Here is a 16,667-nt window from a genome sequence, read left to right on the forward strand (position 1 = left end):
ATGGTTGTCAAAATCTCCCAGAACTACGACAATGCTCCATCTGCTAGAGCATGAGTCCAGTGTATAATACATCCTCCTCATGGCGCACCAGTGCCACCTTCCCACAACTAAGAATCCAGAAATTGCTCACAAACTTGAAACTTGTGCACATCCCACTGTATAATTAAACAGGATCCAACTAGGGTAATTTAAATTGTTTGTCAGCTAGGGCCTTCATTTGGAAAGAAAACAGCTCTGACCTGCTTGTGCCTCTGAATGGGATCAGAGTCACAGTAGTTGACAATCAAGAACATGTATTATGGACCCCACTGTTCAACCAGTAGAGGATTAAATATTTAAATGCCAGTTTATCAATGACTAATAAGAACTTCCTGAAGCAAGTCTCTAGCTCTTCAGATTTAAAAGGATAGAAATTTTCAAACAAGTTTTAGTACCAAGAAAACAAGCCTGTATTATACAGTGAGTTTGGTACTTGCTACTGCAGTAAGCCATGAAAATCTGAAACTTGAGCTATAGGTTAAAGGCTTTGAGTGTTGGAATAATACCAACTATGCACTTAAAAAAATAAAAACATTTTGATAAAATGCCCTCTTGCTACACACACTTCCACAAGTTCTCTTACGATGTGGCAGCCAAGGTTGAAAGGCAGCCCAACTGACTTTAACATTATACACTGCAGGGGTACAAACAAATGAAGTTTTAATGTAACTGTCTCTTAAATGTATGCAGCACACATCATGATATATCCAAGTGCTTTACAAAAATGAACAACTAGAACTAGGCCCAGTAACTAGACAGAACCAGACACTCTGCCAGAGAAAAAAAATGGGTAAACAAACAAGTAAAGGGAGGCCTGACACAAAAAGTGGCTTTTCACTAAAAAATATAGCTATCTGAAGGCTGTTTAATGACCCATGTTAAGTAAGTTGGTGACATCTGTTCAGTTCCCTGCTGACAGCAAGTTCTATATAACTAAAATCCTTTATTCATTTATTTAAAACAAAAACACCTGAATCCTGCAATTTCTACACATAGCTAACATATGCAATCTTGTGCTACTGCTACCCTTATTGCCACCTTCTCATGCATAAAGTTAAGCACAGGAATAAGTGTTTGCAGGATTTAGGCTTTAAGATTGTGGGTTTTGAGTCTGGAACTTACAGAATGTTTATTTAACCCTTAGCACAATGGAGCCTCCATCAGAGCCCTTGAGCACTACTGTGAAACAATAAATAACAGCAATAATATATTAACAAAAAACATCACCACAAGTGGCCTCATTAGTTACAGTCTCAGCAGAGGGTCCTATGAATAAGCCATGGAGATTTGAACTTCCCTCTCACCTCTAAAGGGGTCCCATCAGGGCAGGGTTGAAGCACCTGCAGTGGAGACAGTAGATGGACAAAAATTTGGTCTGCTCACAGCTGTATCAGCAACATCCTTAGAACTTGAAAAAACCAAAACCTTAAATTTCACAATAGCAAGTACCAGACAATATTTGCATAATTAGTTTATTTTGCTTACTCTGCTAAACAATTATAAGTCTTATGTTTTAGTTCATCTCAGTAGTATTCTGCTCAGCTTTGGACGCTTGGTATGACTTAGTACAAGAAGTTACATGCCGATGAAAACTGTCCCTCCACATAAATCTTTTCCCACAGATATTACACTCGTAAGGTTTTATGCCTGTGTGGATTTTCATATGGCCGACAAGGTGATGTTTCATTTTGAATTTCTTACCGCAGACACCACAACCATAAGGCCGAAGACCCAAGTGCATGCTCATGTGCCGATCCCTCTGACTCTTGTGTGTAAAGCTTTTACCACATTGACAAGGATATAGTTTGTCAGTAGGTGAGAATCCAGAGAGGGTGGTTTCTTCTTTAATTCCTGTAGCCATTTCAATGCTCTCACCATACCCTGCTGCTATCATAACATCTTGTCTGTGAACATTTAGATTTCCATCTGCCCTTTCACCAGAAAATTCTTCCATAGAAGAGCCATAGAAATCAACTTGCTCATCATAGTTATTTTCATCAGCCTGTTCATCAAATTCTGCCTCCATCTTTTTGTCACTTACGTGAAAGTCTTCAACTCCTGAAGACTGGATAGAATGCTCTGTCTGAATGACATTCATGGATTCAGACACCTGGTGCTCATCATAAGTATGTGCATCTACACCTTCACAGTCCTGTTCAAATCTTTCTGGTTTCACATGGATCCAACGCTTGTGTGACATGATGCTGGGTTTGCTATAGATAGGCCTTGTATACTGACACTCTGCACTGTCGCTGGCTCCCTCTTCACCATCCTGACTTGTCATTCCTGTGCTGAGTCTGTCGTGTTCTGCTGAAGAATTACTGGGAAGGTACTCATGTTCTGTTAGCTGAGATGACAGCTCATCTTTAGAGCTTTCTTCTTCATTTTCACCGTCCCTCAGCTCTTGCACTTTGTGGAAGTCTGGCTGTCCTCCAGAGCCCAGCTCAAAGGTTTCAGCAAGCCCATTATAGCTACTACTGCTTGGGGACTGATGATCACTGCCATGATTCATCTTCTGACAGAGAACTGTTGGGTTCCCTTCTAACACTTCAGTGCATTTGTCTACTACGTGCCACATCTGAAGGAAACTTGCTGCTGTCAGATAACTGACAATTTCTGGAGCAGGCATCACCAACCGTCCCGTATAAGTAGACAGAAGGATATTCTCAAACACTCTTGGATTCATCACATCCGGAAGGACTATTCGCCTGCTATTTTTCAAGAGTACTTGGTCACAGAAGTAAGGTGAGCTGGCTGCAAGGACAGCTTTATGGGCTCTGAACAGATGGCCCTGAACTACAATGGAAACATCACATAACTGTCCCTGCTGGCGCTGCTGGTTCAACTTCTGCAAAATGGTGCTAGAAAAATCAGGAAATTCCACTCGAAAAGAGTTTGTCCCAGACTCCATTTCATTACAAATCTAGTGTTGTGCTGCAAGAGAGAGGAAAATATAACCAGTTTCAACATAACTAAGCAGCATTTATGATGAGACTAAGTTTGCTCATTCCACTCTCTTATCTTCAAGTCTTTCCTTTTTTAGGAAGGGACACTTAAGTGGGCTGACATATTTAAGATAAGTGGGTTTACTTACCCAAAGAAACAAAACTTTTAGGAACCTCCACAGTTGCCAGGCTGTTTCTGCCTTTTCTATTCCCCTTAGTCTTTCGATTTTAAAAATGTTCTACAAGATCACAAGCTGCTACACCATCTGTGCACAAACATGAAGGTTGGACATATAAGCTGTATTGTGTATTCTGTACAGCTAGTTATTCTATGGGAATGGGGTTAGGAGGGTCAAGTGTAAAAAAAGTGGTTATTTTGATGAGATTACAGCAGTAGGGTTGCTTGCATTCCTTATTAACTAATTCCACAATGTCCCAAAGTTTCTCAAGTGGGAGAAATCAATTCTGTTCTCCAACTGCCAGCCAAATCATCACATCAAACTTTTCTATAAGAGCAAACTGGCCCCTTTTAAGAAACTAATTCACTTTGTTATTTAAAAAAAAATAAGTAATATGTTATTTCATAGCTCAATATGATGAGTCACATATTGCAAGAAAGTGACTGTCAGAGTCCTAAATAGAGCAAAGTTAGTGATCTTTATTATCAACAATATTTTTCTGCACTCATTTTTTAAAAGAAGGAAGTAGACGTTGCTAGTGGGGAGCTGAGAGACTGTTACAGTGACACAAATTTTGAGCTTTTTCAAATGTTACTTTATTGCAAAACCCCTTGATTTAGCACCTTTTAAATTAAGTGTTTTTCTTGCTTAAACTGGAACCTAACAAGACTAAACTCTTCAAATAAACTGAAGGTTATTAAGGGTCTCAAATAGTTCAGCTGTTTAGTTACAAAAGGAAAAGACGTACCCGGGCTCAAAGTCTGTTACATGATAGTAAAGAAACAGAGATGATTTATATTTTAAAGTTTTATTTAAAGTACCAAATTATAAGCAAAGACATAGGCCAACAGGGGTGTAAAGTTACTGGGTTACAAATCCTGAACAGGAATTATGGAAACACCAAAAAAATGTTATATAATTGCATCTGAAATGCTAATGTGGTCAAGAACTATAGAAAGGCCAATTTTAACTTCTCATTTAGCTGTGTGGATACATTTGTAGATTATGTAACTGAAAACTTTAAAAAGAGCACAGGCTTGAATCAGATGTAGTGTGGTCAGATGCTATTTGAGCTTCCAGAAGTTTTTGTGCATCAGCTACTTGAAAGAAAAACTATTTTTTATGATCAACAGAATGGAAGAAACTGTTAGACTGTGACAGTCAATTACAGGAATATACTTTTCAATGCATGGTATTTAGATTTTCTTCAAAGTATCTATATTGTTGAAATCTTTAGCTCTTAGAACAAAGTTCTGACTTTCATAAAAAGTTCCTTCTAATGTTTAACAGAGACTGGACAAAAATCTAGGAAAGAAGCCCCAATTTACTCATAGAATCATAGACACGTAGGGCTGAAAGGGACCTTGAGAGATCATCAAGTCCAGTCCCCTGCGCTGAGATAGGACCAAATAAACTTAGTCCATCCCTGACAGATGTTTGTCCAACCTGTTCTTAAAAACTTTCAAAAAAATCGGGCTTCCACAATCTCCCTTGGAAACCTATTCCAGAGATTGAATTCCCTTAAATTTAGAAAGTTTTCCTTAAAATCTAACCTAAAACACCCTTGCTGAAGATTAAGCTCATTCTTATTACAAACAAGCACATGTATGCAAAATTTGACAAGTATCATTATTTCATTTAGGAGATGCTAAAGAAACAGCATCATTATTTGCATGCAAAGCACAGACTACACAAAGAGAATAATGATGCAAGTCACCCATAACAATTCAAATGATAACTCATGATTATCTCTTCCTGGTCATTTTGGAGGCAGAGATGCACTTTGCATTCAAAACAGAAGTTGTCAGAACTCCTCCATCCAAAATTTAATAAAGGGAAAGGAAATATCTACATTAAGGCTAAAAATTAAAGCAGCATAATTGTTTTGCCTTTTTTATTTAGTTAGCGGTCTAACAAAAAAAAAGTGACTCGTTGGAGGTGAATAATCACAATATACTTATTTGCATTTGTGTGTAACTAATCAGCATTCCTACTAACCTCACTACCATTTACAGGAGGCAAACAGACATGTACTGAATTGTCATAGGATCATTTTCAGCCACTCATGATGGATGATCATTATCTGATATCAATTTGTCCAATAACTGATAGAGAGTGCCAGCCAGTCAAAATGCTGAATGGCTGATTTCCTTTTAAACCAGCAGATTATTAATAAAAGTATCAGATTTTAAAATTTGTTATTGGAAGGAAAGCTATTTCTGAGGTCTTACCAACCAGTTAATTGCCTTGTATCTGCTTCTAAGAGGGCTCTTTTGGGAAGTAGGAACCAGGTAACAGGTATAACAGAGTCTGCATATTTAATCTTAGTATTTACCAGCAGTCCTCACTTTCACTCCCCTTCACTCTTTCCTACAAATATTGCTCCTCTTTTACAGGAGTGCAATCAGCTCTTATTAGGAGCATCACTTTCCTTATGCCTATGCTAGGGCTGCAGGCATCCCTGATAAAGAAAGAAACCCACTCCCACTGCAAGAATTCCAGCCAATGCAGCCTATCGTGGCAGTGATGTAGAAACAGTACTGTCATGGATAAGTTATTTTCTGCTTTGCAGAAGCACATAACAAGGCTACCGAAGTGCAGCTCTTCAGTAACAACAAGCAGACAGCCATTATCTCTTTTCCTATATTTTTTTAGGAAAAACTTGTCTTACATAATTATCCTACTATAAGAATTCTTATTCTTTATAACAAATGCTGTGCTAAATGCATTTTTGAAAGGCATTACTATGACTAGCCTAAACTACCATCTTTCAACAAGCATACATCCTAATCCCATAAAGATGTACACAACAGAATACAAATGGGTTCAACATGGTAACATTTCTAGAAGGGATCTGTTTTCTTGCTTTTGTATACAAAGTTTACCATTAAAAATAAAAGTGTTTACATAAAGGCAGTCAACTTAATCATGCTGTAAACAAAAAATTTACATATTATTAATAAGTTAGATATGAAAAGTTAAAGTATTTTTAAAATGTTGTTTTCTTTTCCACTATTTACTGTGTTTCCTTACTGTATTTATTTCATCTTGGACAATGAAAGTCAATAAAACTTTCCCCCTTTTGTTTAAAGAGAGTTCCATACTCTTAGTACTAGGATGTTTGGGTTCAAACATTGCAAGATAAAATATGATTAGAATAATATATTTTGGAAATAAATAATTGGTCTCAAAATTTATAAAAGCTTGTTTTTACAAAATTTGGTACTTTATTATTTGTTATGCAGAGCACCTCAAGGCTCAAGCACATTAGCTGCACTACACATCTTAAGAATTTATGCTCAGAAAAGTTTACAAACACAAAAAAACCCCCAAAGGAACTATTATACCCATTTTACAGATAGAAAGTTGAAGTACAGAGAGATTAAATGATGTGTCCCAGGTTACTAAAGAAGTCTATAGCAGAGCCAGGAACTGAACACAAGTGGAAGGATTTACCCTTGTATATCCAAAGGTGGAAGGCGTCTATGACTGGTGCTACTTGTGAAGTACTGTATAACTACATAACTTTGCAAAGAGTACTGCAGAACTTTACCCTCGGCAGCATTACTCAGCCCACCTCAGGTGGTTAAAGGATGCCTCACTAAGCTTCGAAGCGAACATCCCACTGAGAGGCATCTGCCCCCTTAACAACACTGGGCTGAGGACTTTCACAGGGCTGCCCATCCCATGGCTGTTTTGTGCCTGCCCTTTCCTGCTGCTGGGAACCAGTTGGGCTGAACAGGGTGCGACGGCGCCCACCGGAAACTGACGGCCCAGCTCCCGGGCGGGAGGTCCCGGCTGAGGGACGGAGAGCTCTGCGCCGGTCGGGGGTCCCAGGCCGGGGCGGCCTCAGGCCGCGCCACGGGCAGACAGACCCGGGCGGCGAAGCGATAAGACTCGGCCCCTCTCACCTCTCGCGGCAACACCGCGCGGGGGCGAAGGGGGCGCCCAGGAGTCCCCCTCTGCGCCTAGATCCAGGTAGGGCCTCACCTGGGGTGGTGGGGGATCTCTCACATGGCCGGTCCCGCTGCTGGGCTCCGATCGCTGCTGCTACCGCCGCAACTTCCCGGCCTCAGCCCGGCAGCGCGCGGAAGCGATTCCTCCCTATGCGCGCTTTCGCTTCCGGGTCATGAGGAACCGGAACTGTTCCACCTGTTTCCGGTTCCGGCTCAGGCTAGGGTCACGAGGTCGGGCCGAGCTGCGACCAGACCCGGCCCGGCTGCGAGCCCGAGCTCCCCAGGGCGCGTGAGGGCAGGCACCCGTCCTAACGGTTGTTTCAGTTACAGTAGTACTAGGAGGCCCCAGTTATTCTAGGTACTACAAATATAGTCTGAGTCAGTCCCAGGCCTGAAGAGCTTCCAGTGACAGTCTAAACTGCCAGGACCGCCTGAGGGGCGGGAAATAGAAGTGCAGAGAGGTGAAGTGACTTGCTTGAGGTCACATAGCAGGTTGCTGAGGCGGGAATAGAACTGAGGTTCTAAGGAGCCTTTCTATCTCTATTTTCGTCACTTACCTAGAGTTCTTTGTTTAATTTATTTACAAAAGGAAATTGGATACAGAAAATATTCACCATGTAAAGACTTAACAGGTGCAGAGAAGCCTGTGTAGATTTAGGGACATAATTTGTGGAGGATTTGGTATTTTCTGTTTCTGTCCTGGTTATAAGATTAAAATAAGACATTCTGCTCATATAGAATGGTTTAGATTGGAAGCTCTTCAGGGCAGGGATGTTTTATTTGTTTTGAAATGTATGTAAATGTACACCCCTGGGACATTAATGATTAGACAGCTCATACCCTTGATACATCATCCTTTAATTTAGGGGCAGTTTGAGCTGATAGTTATACTGTCCTCTGCCTGAATGTTCTACTTCAGTCTTTCTCCGATAAGGAGTAAAGTAAATAAACTTGTGCTCAAAATGAGGGATATTGCTGATAATAAGAGGCAGCTGAGAAGAGCAGATACGGTCTCTGAGCTATCCAATTTCTCATGCTTGTCCTGAGCTAGGAAAGTATCGAGTTTAACTTCAGTCATGTTCTGATATAAAATCATTCACAATACAAATCTGAATGAGAAAGAAGACCATAGTAAAGAGTTAGGGCTGATTTTGGAAGGAACTTGTGGCGGTGAATATCTGTGTCTGTGAAGAGTATTACTGTTGTCACTGGGCCACCATGGAGGCACAGGGTCTCTCTCTGTGGTTCTTGGTGGAGAGTCAGGGCTTTCATCTTTCCTTTTGGCAGATAGGTAGGCTCCAAAGATAAGGCAAATTCATTAGAACTTATCCCTGACAAACTTTATGACCCAGTTCCACCCAAGTCTGTTGTACACTTGTAGAACACAGAGAAGGCTGTGTTACAAGAATAGCCTTATAAAAGGAAATGCTCAGTTTTCTGTAGATTGGCTGTCTCCAGCGTAGGAACTTAATACTGTTATTTATCATTTGTACAATGTAGGAACCAGAGACAACACTAAGGACTGGGCCTCATTGTGCCAGGTGCTGTACAAACAAAGAGTAAAAGTCAGTCCCTACCACAAACAGCATAAAATCTTGTAAGCAGATATGCATGGATATGCACCCACTAAACAAAGTCAGCGGTGCTTTGTGTGGGGGTGCAGAACTGAGGCATGATTAAAGACAAAATTCAACAAGTAGGTTTAACAAACAATAGGAGGAAGAAAGGAGTAGTGCAATGAGATAATCATGGACTTGAGTTCAATTGTGATGGGGAACTTAAAGTTAAGCATGTGAATAAATGTTTGCAGGGTTGGAGCCCATGTGATCCCAGTTCAGTTAAAAATATGTAATTGCTTGTAATCTCTGCCTATGCTGATTTTCACTGTTTTAAATTACTGTTTTTATTACGCCTGCAACAACATGGTTCCCACTGAAGGAGGGGACCAACACTGGCATTCATGTCAAGGAATCTGCTCCCCGAGAGCTCCTCTCATCAAGCATGGAAGCTATTATCTTCCCTTCACAATGGCATTCATTCCCCTTTCAGTGAACAGATAACACAGACCAAGAGTAAACTGAAGCTTATGTCGCCATAGAACTACTAAAAAAACCCCCAGCATTATGACACTTTAATAATTATGTTTATATAATTTACATGTCAGTGCCAAAGAGTCTGTAAATAAAATACACCTCTACCCCGATATAACGCTGTCCTCGGGAGCCAAAAAATCTTACCGCGTTATAGGTGAAACCGTGTTATATCGAACTTGCTTTGATCCACCGGAGTGCGCAGCCCTGCCCCCCCGGAGCACTGCTTTACTGCATTATATCCGAATTCGTGTTATATCGGGTCGTGTTATATCGGGGTAGAGGTGTAATGTAAATTGTTGCGAATGTGGCCAAAATTCTGATTTCCCTTTTATCTTGTTATAGTTAGCTTTCACTGTGCATGGCACTTTCCTGGCTTACTAAATATTCTTTGATTCAAGATATTAAAACTTAAACAACAGAACATTCCTTGCTGCTGTGTTAATTGGTGATTTAAGTAGATTTGGGCTTAGATGAAAACACGCCCGTTTTTCTGTTTTTTTAAGTAGTATTGTATCTGAATATAAATTGGAAACTAGCAATGGCTGGGTAGATCCCAATTCTAGATGCAGATCTCCTTCATAGGTCAGACTGCCATCTGATCCGCTCCCGTTCTTCCACCGCTGTTTGTTATTAGGTAAAGCAGGATTTCTTTTTTGCTGCTGAAATAAAGTTTTTCCCCTACATGACATCTTAGTGGTATTCTGCTGTGATGGGCTTTAGGCAGAATTGTGAGAAACCCAGATTGGGGTTTCCAATCCCAGTGGGATTTTTTCCTATTTTTTTTTTTTAATCTGTGACTGTATTTATACAAACACATATTTGAAATTATTTTGATATTAGAAGCATTAGGCTCTCTTGTCAATCTAGTAAAATCTCAACTATTCTAAAAGTTAAAGGTGAGGTGATCCGAACATCAGGGTTCTTGTTATGCCTAGGGTGACCAGATAGCAAGTGTTTAAAATTGGGAAAGGAAGTCGGGGATAATAGGCACCTATACAAGACAAAGCCCCAAATATCGGGACTGTCCCTATAAAATCGGGACATCTGGTCACTCTAGTTATGCCTATTAGGAAACTTAGAGAACTGTCTGGAAGCCTAGAGGGAAATTGAGTGAATAGCTAGTGATAGGGATGTGATTACTGAGTGGAATGAATTGTCAGTGGAGTTTGAAGAGAGAGGAGCAGGTGAAGTTGTGTACTGTAAGGAGTGGCTTCATTTGATTAAATCTAGAAACTTCTGGAATGTGTGCAGGACATCAGATCACCAACTGTTGACTGTAAGTTCAGCTCCCTCATACAACATTTCTGTTGTAAGTAATTTATAATAGTAAGAGTGAAAAAGCACCAGGTTTGTGGGACATGGAGTCAATGTAGATTTTTGAGAGGCATGCTTACTCATCTCTTTTATTCACCAGGAGCTAAATATTCTTAGAATCCCCTGGAGGTAAAGTGCATGAGATAAAATATAATAGGGATTTGTATCAAGGTTCTCTTCACTATCTCCAACTGCTGTTTGAGTGCAGTAGATAATTTTAAGAATATTTTTGGTTGCCACACAGATACAAATTTGCAATATATAGTATAGGTGTGGCTGTTTAATCTATTCTGCTTAATGTGAAAGTCAGCAGAAAGTAAATTAAATTAGCTATGCAAAATTGAATTTGCAAACCAAACATTTTGGGGCAATAACTAAAGACAGCATTATATTTTCATCAGATTGTTAAGGGTTTAAATCATTTTATGGGGCAGAACCTAATATATACACTGTAACTTCTTAACAGTGTGGTAAATAATGCCTCCCAAGTGTATTAAAAACAAGAGGATTGTTTAAAAAATACATCTTTAAATTGGAAAAGAGGCTTAGTCCAACAAGGCATCAAAACAGACAAACCTTTCTCCTGACACATATCACTTAGACTCTTGTTTAATGTACTGAAATAGGAACACAGGAGTTATTGCCATACTTGATCAGACCAGTTATCCATCTCATCCTGTCTCCTACAATACCTAAGTAATAGCTGCTTCAGAGGAATGTGTAAGAAACCCTTCAGCAGGCAGTTGTGGAATAACCTACCCACACGGAAAGTTTCTTTCTAACCTCCTATTAGTTAGTGATTGGCTTATGCTCTGAAGCATGAGGATTTATAGCCCTTCCAAAACTCTTGGCTATATTTTTAATTCTTACTATTATAATTATTAATTATACTTACTTATACAGATGCTCCCCGGGTTATGCAAACCCGACTTACGGAAATCCGGACTTACAGGAAAAGTTCCATAAATTCCGTAAGCGCTTTTTTTTTTTTTGCATAATTGTCGGAGCTACGTTCCCGTTTTACGCAAAATTCGACTTACGCAAGGCGTTCCGGAACGCTTGCGTAAGTCGGGGAGCTTCTGTAATTAAACTACTTACTGTAGTTTTCTGAAAATTAGTGAGAGTACATTCACATTAAGGAGTGACTAGATCCCATAATATCTCCTCTCCATGTCCTAAATAGATTATGCTTACATTCTTCAACTCAGTTTCTCTAGATCAGGGGTCTCAAACTCAATTTACCTTAGGGCCAGTGCCAGTCCTCAAATCCTCCCAGCGGGCCAATAATGTCACTGAAGATGGTATTCAGAAAAGAAAACGTTTATATTGTATTTTTTATTTAGAATTTCTTAGAAATAATAAAATTGTCATACAACTTTATACAATTCTTTGCCTGCCAGAGAGTTTTTAGTCTTTGCCAGACACCTGGCAACGCTTCCAGTTTGTTGATGTCTGGCCTCACTGACTGAGCAGTTGAAACCTTCAGGATTGCAGCAAGGTGTGCATCAGATAGTTGTATTCGGTATTTTGACTTGTTTATATTCATTGTGGGAAAAAGTGACACTGCCTCCATGGCTGACTCTGCCTGGCGACTAGTGATGGTATCTCTTTCCCTCTCCCCCAGCCAATGGGAGCTGCGGTGGGCGGTGCCTGCAGCAGACATTGCCAACAGCATGGCTGCATGCGTCTCTCCTCCGCGGGCCACAGTGGGGAGGTTCTCGGACCGCAGATGGCCCGCGGGCCGGGACTTTGAGACCCCTACTCTAGATTAACTTGGCATCTTCCTTTGTCATTTCCTAATGGGCTGAAGCCAAGAATCATTCAGCAGGATCTCCATTGGTAGAAATTCAGCACAAGCTGAATGTACAGTAAACTCATCACTGTTAATAGAACAACACTATATATCTTTTGTAAAACAATGTGGTGTTAAATCTAATAGGGTTCCTTTCACATATTGGCACAGGGCAAATGCCCCTTTTGGCCAGCCCTTAATCCACTGGTATATATGACATAGATAAAGATGGACCAATATAAGATCTCTTTCAAAATGAGACTAACTTGCCAGATTTGTCTTACTTTCATTACACTGTCCCTTTTTCTATTCCAGCATGAGATTTAGAACAGGATTATTTTTTAGAATTCTTTTTATGTCAAAAGCAACAGAGGGTCCTGTGGCACCTTTAAGACTAACAGAACTATTGGGAGCATAAGCTTTCGTGGGTAAGAACCTCACTTCTTCAGATGCAAGAAGTGAGGTTCTTACCCACGAAAAGCTTATGCTCCCAATAGTTCTGTTAGTCTTAAAGGTGCCACAGGACCCTCTGTTGCTTTTTACAGATTCAGACTAACACGGCTACCCCTCTGATACTTTTTATGTCAAGAAGATCAAGACTGGTGGAATTAAAAAAACAGATGTTTTGCAAGCTGCTCCTGAGGCACTGAGATATTGCTCTACTGGCCATAAGAAAAAAGTCTGAGAGTTGACTCAAACTTCCGGTCTCTGCCACAGTGGATAAAAGCTGTTAAAGATGGTCTCTGAGGGATAGAGAAGCAGCCGCTCTGCTCATTAAGTATCCCCTATTGGACAATCTACCAATCAGGTGTCCCTGATATCTCCCAAGCTTCAGAATTTGAGCTTAGGTTACTTGCCCTTTCTTGAATGAAGGGGAATAAGGAAGAGAAAGGTGTATGTTAGATGGTAGAATGCTACAAAAGAGGAAGAGTCAAGACAAAAATGAGAAGAATAATGATATCTTTTGTATTTCTCAGCTTGGCAAATATCTGGTGAGAACTTTGTGTCAGCAGTTGCATAAATGAAGTAAGTTAGCCTTAGAAGAGTGAGGGAAGTGCACATTGTGTTACATGCCCAGTGCCCCTAGAGGCCAGTCCCAGCATCTCTGGGTTCTCACAGGAGGCTGCCAGTACTGTTGGCCATTGCACTGTGTGAAAATGCATCTGCTTTTGTATTAGTGACACTGGCAAATAAGTAATTGATCCACTGCCAATTGACTACAGTGCATATGAGATCATGCACTAAATCGGGGGGAAATTATGGTTTAAAAAAATGGTGAAAATTCTGTCATACCTCTCTGATGAACCTTGTAGTAACTAATGCAGGGGTCGGCAACCTATAGCAGGCGAGCCGATTTTCAATGGCATGTGGCGGCGGGCTGAGCCGCTCAGCCTGCCGCCGCTCTGGGGTTTCCGCTGCCGGCTCTTGCCAGCCGGGGTCCCACCGCCGGTCCCACTCTGCCCGCTGCCGGCCTGGGTGAAGGAACCCCAGGCTGGCAGCGGGCTGAGACCCCGGCTGGCAGGAGCTGGCGGCTGGAACCCCAGAGCAGCAGCGGGCTGAGCCACTCAGTTGCTGCTCTGGGGTTCCGGCTGCTGGCCCCTTGCCAGCCAGGGTCCCCGCCACAGCCCCACTCCCCTTGCTTCCGGTTGGAGTTCCAGCGCAGGCCCCCTGCCAGACAGGGTCCAGGCCTTCAGCCCTACCAGCCGCCAGCTCCACTCACCTCAGCTGCCGATCTGGGGTTCCAGCCGCTGACCTCTTGCCAGCTGGTTAACAACTGATCACTCAGAAGCCTGTGTGCAGCTTAAAGTATCCAAATCCGTGCCAGACATTGGAAAACTCAGCAAGGAAAAGCAAGGGCAAGGATCACACTAAACTGATAAGATCTGCATTTTAATTTAATTTTAAATAAAGCTTCTGAAACATTTTGAAAACCTTGTTTACTTTATATATAACAGTAGTTTGGTTATATAATATATAGACTTATAGAGAGACCTTCTAAAAAACATTAAAATGTATTACTGGCACGCAAAGCCTTAAATTAGAGTGTATAAATGAAGACTCGGCACACCACTTCTGAAAGGTTGCCGACCCCTGAACTAATGTAATTGAGGGCCCTAGTCAGGGTTAATGAGTGAATGAGAGCTGCTACTTATGGTCGTACTTTAAGCCAGTGCTTCTCAAGCTATCTGATGTGGGGGACCGGCAATTTTTTTTTCCAATGTGCCAGGGACCGGTGCCATATTATTATCCTATTTGACACTCTTATGAGGAAACTCGCCGCGGACCGGCAGCTGATAGCTCGTGGACCGGCACCGGTCTGCGGACCACCACTTTGAGAAGCACTGCTTTAAGCGACAGAATAAGTGGAAAAAATTAAATAATCAGAAGCATGTTGGGAAGGAAAGCTCTAATTTAATACTGAGAATTAAACTTTTCATTTGGCTGTTAGTAGGAAAAATATTTTTGATTGAAATCTAAATTCAAAGATGCAATTACATAGATTATCCTTCAGCACGTTTGGCATCTGGGCGGCCAATGGAGCAAACCTCTCTGGAGTCTTTGGGCAAAATTAGGGTTTGGTGATTGAAGAAATAAAGGCCCTAGTAATTGCAATCCTCGAATTTTACTGCTAGTTTTGTTTTTGCACTGGTGCTTATTGTCACATAAATGCAGATAATAGATTTTCAAACTATCTTCTCTGAAATCAGAGGTGGACTCAGTGGTGAGAAGCCAGCGCTTAATTTCTACCAGATGTTTATCATTTATGACTGGGTTTTAAATAATACTTAAAAAGTAATACCCACACAATATCTTATAGGATTTCTCATAGTGCCTAAGAGTTTAACAAATTTAAATTCATTTTGTCCCTAATGAAAACTTTGTTTTGATGAATGGTTTGAAGGCTCAGTTCCTACTCTATCTGTATATGATTTAGAAACCTAATTTAATAGAAAATTGAACACAGAAAAGTCAGGAAATGGTGGGAAATTCACTGACATTGCATCTACTTTGCATTAAGTGATCCATTTAGTAGCCAAGCAGTAAGCATAATTGCTTTAACGTTAACAATGTCTTTCTTGTTCCAGCTTGATTTGGTAGAGGTAAGATAATTTTTAATATAAATAGTCAATGAAAACAGATTCCTCCCCAGTATTTCACTGGAGATTCTCCTATACTTTCTCTTCTTTATTTCCCCCATGTCCGATCCTCAAGTATCAGTATCGTGTAGGGTGACCAGATGTCCTGATTTTATAGGGACAGTCCCGATTTTGGGGTCTTTTTCTTATATAGGCTCCTATTATCCCCCATCCCCGTCCCAATTTTTCACATTTGCTGTCTGGTCACCCTAGTATCACGGTCACTCTTTCCTGGTAAGGAGGTTTGGCCACTGTGCTCTCCAGAGCAGGTCAAGAGAGCTGTATGCTAAAGCAAGAAGAGGCCACTAGAGAGCAGTAGTAGACATTCACACAGAAACTGAGTGTGCTGTCCCAACAATGTTGCAAGCCTCTGTTAGCCTGGGAGGAAGAGACTGAACAAAGGACATATACCTGGATCCCCTCATGACACAGAGGCATGCTGCCATGAAACTACTGGGTTGGCCATATGGCAAGCACATATAAGAACTTTCCAAACATACAGTTGGATTCCATATGAAAAAATTATAGTCTGAAAATAGATTAAAGACTTACTTTGAACTTTCCAGACAAGCCTGTGTTAATTGTGATAGTGGTTTTGTGCCAGGGTATTAAGCTAGTTCATAACTGTAAGGCTAGCTGGATTGTACCTAGACTGTAAAGCACTGACTATTCCTATAAGGAATCAAACCTCAAAACAAAAAGTTAATATATTTTCAGACACTATCTTACATGATGTCAAGTATCAGAGGGGTAGCCGTGTTAGTCTGGATCTGTAAAAAGCGACAGAGTCCTGTGACACCTTATAGACTAACAGACGTATTGGAGCATAAGCTTTTGTGGGTGAATACCCACTTCGTCAGACGCATGACACAGCACATGCGTCTGACGAAGTGGGTATTCACCCACGAAAGCTTATGTTCCAATACGTCTGTTAGTCTATAAGGTGCCACAGGACTCTTTGTCGCTATCTTACATGAGAGAGAGAGCTGTTTAGTTGACATTTTGCAGAAGCTAAAGTGCTGTGATTTTATGACTCCTAATCTCTCTTGCCTCTTAGATTAAATAAAACAACTCCTTTGGGTAGCGTCTATGGCTTCCCAGTAAAGTGTGGTTGGGGATACAGCCGCAAAACAGGTTGATGCTGCCTCCCCTTTATGAACCTTTTGATTTAAGCAAGATAAGGGCCCATTAGATCAGCTGGGAAGATTTGAA

General features: G+C 40.9%; 1 protein-coding gene across 1 annotated transcript; it reads right to left on the reverse strand.

Moving 5' to 3' along the window:
• Nucleotides 1–1,552: 1,552 nt before the first annotated feature.
• Nucleotides 1,553–7,258, reverse strand: ZBTB43 (zinc finger and BTB domain containing 43). Its single transcript, XM_065418941.1, has 2 exons — nt 7,154–7,258; nt 1,553–2,973 (listed from the first exon to the last, which is right to left on the reverse strand). The coding sequence occupies exon 2, from the start codon at nt 2,948–2,950 to the stop codon at nt 1,553–1,555; it is 1,398 nt and encodes a 465-aa protein (XP_065275013.1). The 5' UTR covers nt 2,951–2,973; nt 7,154–7,258.
• Between the last annotated feature and the right edge of the window lie 9,409 nt (nt 7,259–16,667).

Source organism: Emys orbicularis, chromosome 18 (assembly GCF_028017835.1).
Source record: "Emys orbicularis isolate rEmyOrb1 chromosome 18, rEmyOrb1.hap1, whole genome shotgun sequence".
NCBI lineage: Eukaryota > Metazoa > Chordata > Testudines > Emydidae > Emys > Emys orbicularis.